General features: G+C 42.5%; 1 protein-coding gene across 4 annotated transcripts; it reads left to right on the top strand.

Annotated features, from left to right (window-relative positions):
- Positions 1-4,054: 4,054 nt before the first annotated feature.
- Positions 4,055-10,512, top strand: LOC147424778 (filament-like plant protein 4). Of its 4 annotated transcripts, XM_086499576.1 has the most exons (7): positions 4,055-4,296; positions 4,524-4,687; positions 5,914-6,027; positions 6,244-6,337; positions 6,411-8,430; positions 9,461-9,506; positions 9,592-10,512. In XM_086499576.1, the coding sequence occupies exons 3-7, from the start codon at positions 5,953-5,955 to the stop codon at positions 10,129-10,131; spliced, it is 2,775 nt and encodes a 924-aa protein (XP_086355702.1). In that variant the 5' UTR covers positions 4,055-4,296; positions 4,524-4,687; positions 5,914-5,952; the 3' UTR covers positions 10,132-10,512. The 4 variants fall into 4 exon arrangements, with proteins under 4 accessions (XP_086355702.1, XP_086355704.1, XP_086355701.1 ...); XM_086499578.1 differs by lacking the exon at positions 4,524-4,687; XM_086499575.1 differs by lacking the exons at positions 4,055-4,296; positions 4,524-4,687 and adding an exon at positions 4,709-4,821.
- Positions 10,513-12,625: the final 2,113 nt, after the last annotated feature.

Below are 12,625 nucleotides of genomic sequence, written 5' to 3'. Positions count from 1 at the left end.
GGAAAGCTTCTTCTTCTTCTTCACAGAAAAGAGAGTACAAAATGACTTAGTGCTAAAGCTGAAAAGTAGCACATATGTACATGCGGTCACTAAGTGTGAACTCGCTAGAAGCGTACTAGGCTGGCACTATAAGTGTAGTCCAGCTGTAGAATCACTGGCAGAGATCCTCCGTGTCGGTCACCTAACGCGCCAGTGAGTAAATGCCGTAAGCGGCCAAGACCCGTAGTGGATGCCAGCTCAAGGTGTAGAGCTCGACATCTCAACAGTAGACACCACACACACACTCATTTTGTGGATCATTCTCATTTAGTGAAAGTTGAGGAACTCCACCTCCTTCTCCATGCTTGTGATAAGTGAGAACCTACACCATCACTCTTGGCTATGGAATGCAAATCCAACCAAGAGCCATGCTTCAATGCTTAAGCTTGCCATCTTCTCCGTCTTCATTACTATGCTATTATGTATGCTAGCAAGAAGAGTGATGATAAGTGAGGAACTAATTCTTTCTCCTATGGAATGTTTCTTCCTCCTCTTCCCTATCCTCATTGCCCGCTAGCTCTCTCCACCTTCGAAGGTGTTTGAGGCCTTGGGACTGAGGCTTGGGATAGTTAATGCTTTCTACAAAGTTTATGTTATGCTTGTGATGCATGAAACTTTCCATCTTCATTGCATCACCTAGGTCACAAGGAACACAAAGATTGTATTGTACCAAGTCTCTCTTGATGGGAGAAAGTATAATACAAATGCCTATTGGAGGGGGGACCGGCTCCGTATAATCCGGTCCTCAAATGTTGTCATGTTCTCTAAACTCTCTCTCTTGCAAAAGTATTGTTCATGCCAAGTTAACTAAGTACCATGTTTATGTTGCTACCATCCATTAAGTTCACCCGCTATGCTCACAAAGTAATCTCACAAAAGTGCTTCATCTAATTTCCTAATTCCGTTACTCTCAAAGTTCATAGGCCATTTCCATTACATCCTTTTCATGTTAAAAAAAAAAAAAACGGTGACCCTTCACCTTGTTGTATGTGAATCCATAGTGAGAATGGCACACATAAGGCCCTGTCACACATGGCCGCTGATAACCATATGTGATTAGTCAATCCTTGGGCATTCACCTTTGTCCTTCATGCAAAGGATGTTTGACATCGTTGTCACACTTAGAGGGGGATGACGACGAGAAAACAGGCCGTTGGAGGGTTGTGCAACCAATCAATACTTAGACGAGGGGCCTGGGCAGGTGCATGGAAGCGGGGGGGGGGGGGGTTTGCACCTACAATTCAAAGAATCCTTGATGTGAGCTAGCTGCCAGGTCAACTATAGACATTGAGTCCATTCACCTTGTGTGACAGCCATCGCGAAAGGTAGACTTGATGACTGAGCCATGCCAGCTCTCATTTGACAAGGCCTTAATTGTTGCCTTGCAATTTTGTGGAACGTGTGGCTCAATTGTACAAGTCTATGCAAAACAACCTAAAACTATTTTGCTAGAAGCGATTTTTCAATGACATGCTCAATTCTAATGCTCATAATCCAAAGGGCAGTGCAATCTCATTCCACAATGACATGCTATTCGAGTATATCCATTGAGTTGTCAAATGTTAAAAAACGTGGCACAAAGAGCGAGCTGGTGCGAAAGTGCAATAGAGTGACATGGGTTCTAGAATGAGGGGAATTAATTAGGTATTTTCAAAACTCCGCCTCTCATTGGTCCCTTTAGCTAACAAAAGCAGTTGGAGTTAGCCTGAAATTTCTAGAAGGTTGAACAATAAAGGACTCCAACAACGGATCCATTTTTGGGATGAAAACAACAAGCACTGAAAATCTTCTGACTTTTTAGCTGACCAACTTCAACTAAATGGCATGGAAAAGGTGCTTGTATACAGAGCGGTTGAAGGCCTGAACAACAGTTTGATGATGATTCGGGAATCCAATTTTGAGTGGAAAGCTTGGAAATTGCCCAAGGGTAGCCATTTCTTTACACCTCACACCAAGAACATCTATCAAGAGCTCATGCACAAGGATGATTGGTTCGCTCCCTTGAACAAACAATGGAGAAAACATTGGTTGAAAGCCCGTTGGGTTATGGTTACGATGAACATTTGGGGGCCACAATGTCCCTAGTATATGAAGGTGTTTCTGTGAAAGGTGCTATGGGGGGCCTTGCCGATGGGCGTCAAGATTCAGACACGGGGCATAGAATCCGATAGGTGCTCAGGGTGCGAGGGGCTAGCGAAGACCTCACACACCTTTTCATGGACTGTCCGACTGTTAGAGGAACGACGCGGAAGGTGTGGAAGTGGATACAAAGAACGTGGAAAATAGATCTCTTCAAGAAGGATTTTGCCCTTCTTGTCCGTACCTAAATTGTTAGATTTTACTTCTTTTATAATATCTGGAAGGTCAGGAACTGCCGTATCTTTGATAACAACCTTTCTCTGGCTGGCCTCTCTGTGATTGTACAAGAAAGTGAGGAGCTTATTTATATGATACATAAAAGCCACAACTCGGATGACTGGCTTAGGGCAACCCGTACCATTCGGACGAGCCCTTGACAATGCTCTTGATAATAGTTTGTTAACTTGAATATGATGTAATTTCAATAGTCAAGACTCGACATGAGCTTGAGGGTGATCTGTAATTTTCTCTGCGACATTCTAATGCAATCACTCACTATTGTGAGTTTTGCAAAAAAAAAAAAAAAAAAAAAAAAAACCTTGAGGATTTTCAAGATAGATTAGTATGAGAGAGAGTATGATTCCTTTGGGAATGAAACTAGAAAATAACATCTACTTTAGATTATCATCATGACTTTCAATGTTCTAAATTCTCAATTAAGGAATATGCGCGCGCGCGTGTGTTTTTGCTTTTGAGAGAGAGAGAGAGAGAGAGAGAGAGGAGATGAGTGTAAGATTCAAGGGGAAGTGAACAACTAGTCTTAATTTTTTCAATTGTAAATTTAACATTAAAGAAGGAACGCTGATTCAAGGGCATCCACCTAAAGCCATCACCCCCTTGTTTCCAAAGCTAGAAAAAACACAACCAAACGCTTCGGCAGGCATGCCAAGTTCCAACAATTTGAGAATTCCACTTATCTATCTACTCACAACATAACACCAACCAGTTTCACTGTCATATAGGCTTAGTGCTAACTATTAAATCAAATCGACATAGAAGTCAACATAGAAGACAATCTCATTGCAAGAGAGAAAGGTTCCTAGCAAAGAGAGACATTTGTCAAAAGCTAGCCTTGACTACGTCTTATGGGCATCAATAGAGCTACTTTTGAGTCCTAAGAGCATATGTGTGTAAGCATGCAAATGACACATTTGCTAGCTCACACATACTCATGAGTACACACACACACACACACACACACACATCGAGCTCTTTCGAGTGATTGACAAATATGGGACCGCATGTGAGTGTGTCTAATTTTTGACAATAGTAAGCTCTTACCTTCTATCATCTATCATTTATATTATTAATAGAGTGGAGTGGAATTCCGGTCCCCCCTCGGCCATGTGACGACATCAGATTCCACCGACCAGTGTGGCTTGCAATCGGACGTCGCACGTGTCACTCACAGAGAGAGAGAGAGAGAGAGAGAGAGAGAGAGAGAGAGAGAGAGGCCGCCGAAGGCAGGCGGCTAGCTAGACTACTATACATTAAAGTAGGAGCACATCTATATTTGTATCTTGCATACACAAACACAACACCCAAAGTTGGACGTTGAGCATTGTTGAAGGGGCATGTGCATAATTACTATGAATGCACAACACAACGCACAAACAAACGAGACAAATGTGTACACTCGCAACGCTCATACGCGAAGAGAAAGCTCGATTAAACTACATGATTAGAAGATTATAAATGATGGGGACTTGCAAAGAGCCCAACACATACAATATTACATGCACCAAACTTGCAAAGAGCCCAACACATACAATATTACATATACAATATTACATACACCAACACCACATTAGCCATGATAAAGACTCTCAGCAAGAAATTTCTGTCTCAGAAAACCGCGTTTACAAACCAAATTTCCTTCTCAAAGAGACGGTGTCACGGTGTGCGTGTGTTGGCCGGGGGAGAGAGAGAGAGAGAGAGAGAGAGAGAGGCTATGGCGGACCCCTCTGCTGTGCCTTCTCTTCATGACGCTGCTTCTGCTGCACAGTTCCACAGACCGCGGCTCGCCTTTCTCTCTCCCATTACCCACCTCACCCCACCCCGTGCCCTCTCTCATCAGGCTCTCTTTCATTCAAGTAACCCATCTTGTCACACAGACAGGTTTGGTTCTGCTTCTCGCTCTCTCCACACACACACACACACACACACACACACACACACACACACTCCGTACAGCCCTTTTCTTTGTGATTAAGCATCACATTTAGCTAAGCTCACAAGCTCTTTATAGTTCCCAATGTCCATTATAATTCATGCAGCCACATGCACGAGTTTCTTTGATATATTCAGGGTAGGTTTCCCCTCAAGCCAGGGTTTTTCTTTTCCAGTGTGTCATAGCCAGTAGTGCATATGGGAATATCTGAAGTATACGCTAAGGCAGATTGGGTGGTCAAGGTCAGATTACATTAGCCATTGTCAGGTGCATTGGTGATCACGACAGCCGTTGATTTTACACAGGCGCGTTGAGGAATTGGCATCATGATTTAGCATTGTAAGCCTCTCACCTTCATCCTCAGACGTGCTATTTTCTTTTACAATTCAACTGAAGATGATCCTCTGCCGTAGCTGTGCTTTTCCATGCCATCATTTCAGTGATCAGCAGTGTTTTTACTTTCACTTTCAATGGTAATCAATGTGTGATTGTTGAACCACTCTTAATTATTTCCCATTTCATCAAAGCGTCACAAATGGGTGATCTTGTTTCAAATGATAATCTCGAAAACAGCTTGCCACCACCAAGTTTAACACGCACATCCACGTCGCTTTTATGGTGGTCGTTCAAATTTCAATCAGTCAGAGTTCAGCTTCTTGTTAAACACTTAGCTGAAATGGTGTCTTGCTTCTTTCGCAATTGAGAGGGGTGTGATGCATTTTATCTTCGCATGCTTTTCACCCTTCATTGCTTTGCATATGCAAGTCTTCCAAGGTGTCTTATGTACCTTGCTCCGAAGCCAATAGTTGCACCTGCTGGGATGGATTATATTTGTGCATTTAGTATCTCTTAAAGACTTCAGATGTTGAAGTCAAGTGCTGCAAGCGCCATTACTAATGCTTTCAGTTTTGACCGCACGATGTGTGAAAGGCTTTTGTGTTTTTCCAACAACACAGTGTTCCACCTTATTGTGTACATTCTGCATACTTTTGTGCGCTTACTTCAAGAGTTGCAATACTTTTAGTTGGACAAGTGCAGGTACTGGGAGAAGGCATTATAGGTAACATTGTCCTCCTATGTATGTTGAAAGACAAGTAGCATGATATGTAGAATGTGTCACACCTAATTTGTACTCTAAAAGGATCTATTCTGTTTTACTTTCGATTGGTCTACAGTGTTATGCTTAATTCCAGTCTTCAAAAAGGCTGCAACAAATCTTCTTGCAAGTGTCTGATGATCTGTTACACTCCTTAAGCTACACGTTGTTTTTCACCCTTAACGTCGTCGTGTTTTAATCCAAATTCGGTTTTTCGATATCCTATTGGGGTGTCTGACATGTGAAGGACTTACCGTTTCATCCCTCCATTGCCTTTTTTGCTTACCTTTGGCTTGATTGTCCGCTTCTTTCATCACTTTCACCAGTTTCTGAACAATGATGCCCACATGCCTTCTTTTCCTTTGATGTTCATTGATGGCAGTAGTTGGCAAGCTTATCATTTTTCCACGTTACAAATGAATGAATGTTTGACTGCCAATTATAGCTCTGTCCTCTTTGCCTTGGTCAGGTTATATATCTATTGGAACAAGAAGAATCAAAAGTAGGGATGGGTGAGAAAATGGAAAAACGAAGCTGGCCTTGGAAAAAGAAGACCTCTGATAAGAGTCTAACGTCCACTGATGTGGGTGGTTTTTCTCTCTCTTTATTTTTCATTATTTCTTAAAATGGTTTAAACTCTTCTTTTCTATCAAAGTAGGAGACCGTTGCATCAATGTGTTGATGTTCTGATTCATCAATACATCAAGAATATATATTTTTGATTGCATAATAGGGTTGCACCGAATGCTTCAAAGAGTGTTGTAATATGTAGAACTGAAAACTTGCTCTTGGGAATCAGATTGATGAAAATGTAAGACATCTCAATGAAAGACTGCTAGCAGCAGATGACTTGGCCAAACAGCATGCGACTGTTGCTGAAGAGGCTGTTTCAGGTCTGTTATCTTTGTCTTTACCCACTTTACTCACCTCATTCTCAGGATCTTGCTAACAACTGAAGCTATGCAGGCTGGGAAAAGACCAAAGCGGAGTACATGTCTTTGAAATACCAGCTTGACACTGTGCTTGAGCAGAAGCAAGCAGCTGAGGTCAGAGTCTTTCATTTGAATGGAACTCTTAAAGAGTACATGCAACAGCTACGACAAGCTCGAGAGGAGCAAGAGCAGGCAATTCATGAAGCAATTGTAAAAAGAAGTAGAGAGTGGGATAAAGTGAGGCTAGATCTGGAGGAAAGGCTTGCTTGTGTGGAGGGGCAGCTGACGGATTCAGAAAATAAAAAAACTGTTCTGTACAAGACGGCGCAAGAACAAGAAGAAGCTGTTGCAGAGCTGGGTAGAATCCACTCCAAGGAAGAGGCAGAGATCAAGAAGCTGCAGGTGCAAGTCCAGACATTGGAAAAGGAGAATACATCTCTCAAGTACGAGGTTGTTGTCATGAACAAGGAGCTTGGCATTCGAAACCAGGAGAGAGAGATGAATCGCCGATCGCTCGAGAAGGCGGACCAGCAACACATAGAGAGCAGTAAAAGAATCACCAAACTTGAAAATGAGTGTCAGAGACTGCGAGCATTGGTCCGCAAGAAGCTTCCGGGCCCTGGAGCTTTGCTGCAAATGAAGTTGGAGGCTGGAACTGATGCTGATGTTTGGAGTAAGCAGAAGGCAAGTGGCAGAGCTCCTGCTTCACCAAAGTCTGCTTTACATGATGGAATGCCTCAAAGGTCACCAAAGATGGCTTCTACGGGCCATGGACTTCATGTCGCAGATTCTTTCCTCATCAAAGAACACACTCAAGGTGCAGTGTCTGATGATGGCTATGAAGATGACCAGAGTATGGCAGATTCATTGAGCTCTAGCATAATCACGGAGCCATCATTCTCACACAGAGAGAGGCTAACCCTTCGACGGCCAAACAACGTGACTTCAGGCGAAGGATTTGACAAGCTAAATTCAATCGACGATTTTCTCGAGATAGAAAGGTTAGTGTCCCTGCCTTCTGAGAAGCAAGGTATGAAACCAATTTTGAAGGCAGGCAAATTGCCTTCTAACGGATCTGAACAGCTCCTTACTAAAGATGTAGAGCATGAGGCTGCCATTAAGCTCTCTACAGAGGTAAGTAGGGAAACTCAGGCCTCAAGCTTTTTAAGAGGTGCGTCTTGTGACTGTAGAATGTCTCATCTTCATGAAGGTTCACAGGCCGAACATTTTACACCTGAATTAGCTACTCTGATTCTTAAAGTAATCCACATCGTTGAAGACCTGGCATCAAGAATTATAAGGGATTTTAGAGAGTGTAGAGAGTGTCAGCCTATTGATGATGTGAATGGTCATAACAATTCACAGTCCAATCCAAAGCTTCAACTATCAGAAATAGAGGCAAGTGTAAAGAAGCTCAACGCAGCAGGAAATGCGTTTTTGTATGGAAAGGCAGAGCTCGTTCTGTTCATGACAGAGCTTTACTCTGCATTGAATCGGCTTAACACCTTGCCAAAGGCATACAAGCCTTTAAGTAGCAGGATGAAATGGAGGCCAGAAGGCGTGCAAATTGCAGAGCAAGAGGTTATCAGCGACGTTGGCAGCCCGTTTTCATCATCAAGCACCTCCGATCGATCCGACTCAAGTAAAAAGTTACAAGTAGAGAAGGGAGCTTCAGACTCCCAATCAAGGGAGAGGCCGGTTGGAACCGCTGCGATGGAGCATGTGATTGCAGAGCTTCAGCAAGAGAAGTTACAGCTTGAAAATAAGTTAGAAGTAGAGAGAGGCAAGCTAGACCTAATGAAGGGCCAGCTTCTTGATTCCGAGCAGCTTGTTGTCAGTCTCCGTGCCCGACTTGCATCAGTGGAATTATCTGGAATCGTAGCAGAAAATAGCCTCTCTTCTATGACTGCAGTGAAAGCACAGCTCGAAATGCGGCTGCAGGACACTCAGCTTGAGCTAGGCCGATTGCGTGAGAAGATGAAAGATCTTGACTTACGTAATGAACAAGAGAAGAAGAGAAACCAGGAGCTGCAGATGAAATCTGACCTCCAAAGGTAAAGTTAACCCCTTGTATCTGGTTTGTTTGTTAAGTGATTTGCAAATTCTCTTTGCACTATTAAGTGTTTAGCAACGTCAGCTTGCTTAAGATAACATCTAGGTAGGTTTTTCTGATTACTTGCCATGCGTATCAAAACTAAAGCACATTTGTTGCACCCTGTCAATTAAGATGTAGTTATCCGCTACTTCTCGAGGATGGTGAAAAGCCTATCCCCTGCTTTGCACTCTCCTCAGTAGATGCCCGGCTCTCAGAATCTCTCACTGATCTTAGTTTCCGAACACTCTTTACCTGATCTAAGGTTGATAAAGATTTGAAATCAACACTGAATTGCAATCCAACCTCTCCCTTTTGAAATTTGTTACTTTTGTGAACCACTCGCTCATTTTCTAGCATATATATGAGTTTTGTTCTATAATGTTATGTCCCTATTCTCTTTCCCTTGTATACTTCATTTGCTGGTTTTAATTTGTTTCTACCATGAGCTTGTTTGTGAAGTGTATTACTTCACAAGCAAGAAGCCCAATGTTCCCCGGCAAGGACAAAGCACATTGAGGTGCACTAACACTTTATCAGAGAAAGGTTCTTGGTTGGTGACTTGGTACATGAGGACTGACGAGTAGGTTGCAGACATCTTCACAAAGGGCCTGGGAGTAGAGAATTTTGAGGCAATTCCAAGCTATGGTTTGACTATGAGAGATGACATTGAGCTTGAGGGGGAGGATTGAGATATCAAGCTCAAGACGTGGTACGCCTAAATGACTCTCTACATTTATCACTGGCACGAGGCAGCGACACGAGGATGAAGTTTAGTTTTTATTTTTTCTCACTGTATATGCCTCTATGGCACGATATCCGAAGTGGATTGTAAGTGATGATGTATCTGATCTATCCTATAAGTCAGCTTTGGCCTCCAAAGGATGTTGATAAAATCTTTCATTCTTTCTTTTTCTTAATGATTCTTTTTTCTTTCTTTTAATGATTTTACTCTCAACGCATACTAAATTTCTGCTTGTGACTTTTTGCAGGACCCTTGTGACCAGTTCGCAGGATGACCCGGAGAAAAGTAACAAGGTAATTGTCTGAGTATCATAACAATAGAATTGGCTGTCTTTGGCAATTGTTTCCTTGGTCTAACTTTTTTTGAAAACTGTTTTAGGAGCACGAGATTGCAGATGCTACAGAGAAGCTTGCCGAATGTCAGCGGACAATTTTGGTTTTAGGCCAGCAGCTGAAGGATATCGTGTCAACTCAGGATGGAAGTCCGATTGTGGCATACCTTGATCAAGTTCAAGATAATGCAATCAAAGCAGGCCTTTTGAATAATGGCAGCCCTACATCTACTCCGCAGCAAACGCTAGGTCCAAGGGATTTGGAGTCTTGCAGCATTTCCAGGGTCACGACCGACAGTCTCACCGACTCTCCAAAAAGTGCTGATTTTGGGTCGCAAAAGCAGGCATTTGATCTGTGGGACAAGAAAAACCCTTGGTACACCAATCAAGATCCGACGAAGTCACCTAAGGATGGGGGTAAGCAGATTGTGCCTTATGTTTCGAAGCCAGCGAAGAAGAAGTCTAATTTACACACCTTTGGTGTTTCGTCCATGTCAAAGTCCTTGAATTTGGAGCCATCTGCATCGCCTCGCAAGCATGCAAACAGCTTCAGCAAGCTCTTCTCAAGGCATAGAAGTCCTTCCTGAGTTTAAAGCGTTCAAAGCTACCACAACACCATGTGCTACATATGTGTTGTAACTTGTGAGAAAGGCACCTTCATAATCTGCTACAAGAGTCTTGAGGTGCAATCGTCGGTCCTACTTGAGTAGGCAGTGCAGCTACTGTTCTTTAAGACTTCAAAGGCAGACTTGTGATTTATCTAGCTTTAGGGCCTCCACATGTTGAAAATAAATAATCTTCAAGCCTAAACTCAAAAACTCTAGAATCTTGCCCCTAACTTTCTTGATCCCAACTAATGTTTCCTATAAATGTTAGTTTATGCATAAGGTGGTTATTGTACAGGTTTTGGAAAGACCACTATGTATCAATTTACAGTCATGCTTGAAGAAGCAAGCTCTTGATGATTCTCTGTTGGTTTCTTTGAATCTTCATTGTGTGGGAGCCATTTTAGTACTGTAAGTACTACAAGGATATGGAAAGTCAAATTAGAGGAGATGAAATGGCAAGTCTCATTTACCGATAAAAGGGAAGCTTAGCCCGTGATCGATCTCGATCCCTCTGCCCCCTTCTCAAATAGTCACATTCCTTAGGTGTTGGGTGTAGTATCCTTAGAAGAACAAATTAATTTATTTTTTCAAAAGCAGAGCCATTAAAGAGGCGTTCACTTTTATAAGTATCAATGCAATTGAGGCTGCTAGGTGTCTCCAATTCATCTAAATTTTTAAATAATGGCTACTACCAAAGAACTAAGTAAAGGGCCAAAGTTGTGTCATTGCAAGTAACATGGTTAGAACAACTCACCATCCATTCTAACATGGTTAATAGGTAGCCAACCACGTAACGGTGGATAGAGCCAACATCGATCCATAGAGCGGGTTGGTAAATGCTGGAATCAATGGGTAGAGGAGTGCACTTATTAAAGCCATATCTGCATTATTTGGACGTAAGTGCTTCGTCGTATGCCACTATCAAAGTCACTTCAAAGTGTTCATATTATTGGAGAGCATTACTGTTAGAGAACCCAACTCACAATGCAACAAAATTGCCTTTACCCCAATTTCCTTAAGCTCTTTTTCTTTAAAGACAACGAAGGGTGGTCAGAGAAAATCAATCTCTTTGCTACTAATCCTTTACATGCATGAGAGCTCAGTCCATGACAAAAAACCACTCACCAACAACTGTAATTGCAGAGGAGAAACTAAAAGGTACAAGAGAAACTCATTGCTTCACATCTCTCTTCAGTGCCACCATCAAAGTAGTAGACTCATCTGTATGAATGTGTTTTTTTCTTTTCTTGATATGACTAGGGGCCATGGATCACCAATCTTTGAATAGGGTAATGCTAATCTTGTTCTATTCATATGTATGTGTGCTTATAAAGAAGAGAGAATAGAGATTGAGTATAATTAAGAGAGCCTTCATAATATGTAAGGAGCATTGTTTATTTACATCTTCTGTGGCTATTGTTAGGTCTTGTGCGAGAGAGAGGTTTGACTACTCATTTATGCTTTATCTTGGCAATTTAGAGGAAAATTCCACCTCTAAATAATCACTTGTAAGTTACTTGGTAATTGATATGAGACATTTTGGTTTGTGGACGTTGGCACTATGGGCTCCCAGGGAGGTGTAATTGTGGATTCCTTAAGGCATGCCATTGTGGACAACGATATTATTGTGCTGAGCAAGATTCAACGGCTTACAATGCTCTTTTAGGGCGAGTTGATTGGCTTGTTCAATGCCTATGCTCCCAATCATGCAAATAGACATTTCCTTATCGCCTGGGGAGCACTGGTGTGTCTTAGGGTACTCTCAACATGCTTGAGGACCCATTGGATAGGTTGTGAGGCAATCACACTACAATCTCAAACAATGAGGTCGTAGTGTGGGAAAGACTATGTGTGACGTTGAGGCTGTTTGATGTATAGCAACACGAGGCCTTTATGTAGTAGTAGGGGAGCTTGGAATTCTCTTGTTGTGGTAGGTGCTTGGGAGGGGCCAATCTTTCATGTATTTATTGGTTTTCATCTTTGCAACCTTTACTAGGTTTAGAGGAGGCTCCACGGCTATTTTGGTAGGCTCCTCCTTCTCAAACCATGTGCGATGATTCTAGTCATTGAGTAAGGAGAGAGGGAGGTGAACCGAGGCACTTTAGCTCCCTAAGAATGTGCCGTTGGATGAGAATTTGCCAAGGACTATGGAGGAGATCTAGTAGGTAGCTATGAACATGGATGGGGAGTAGCTTAGAGAGCAACCACAACGATAGCATAGTTGAGTAGAGCCTTTCATGAGTTTGCCCTTGCACAATTGATGGAAAGGAAAGAGCAGGAGCGATGATGAAGACAGGGCTTGGCCTCTCTTTACAGGATGCAGTAGAGGCAACTGAATAGTGCTTACTCAACTCCAAGAAAGCTGAGAGCTTGAGGAGAGGAGGCATGATTTTTCCTTCATGGATGGGCTTCACAATAGATACATGTAGGGGATAGTCTTAAGCAAGTTCTTTGAGATTACTGGACCTCATCA

This window comes from Adiantum capillus-veneris, chromosome 25 (assembly GCF_014529385.1).
Source record: "Adiantum capillus-veneris isolate H3 chromosome 25, ASM1452938v2, whole genome shotgun sequence".
Classification (NCBI taxonomy): domain Eukaryota; kingdom Viridiplantae; phylum Streptophyta; class Polypodiopsida; order Polypodiales; family Pteridaceae; genus Adiantum; species Adiantum capillus-veneris.
The sequence above is the reverse complement of the archived record's forward strand: the minus strand, read 5'-3'. Positions and strand labels throughout refer to the sequence as shown.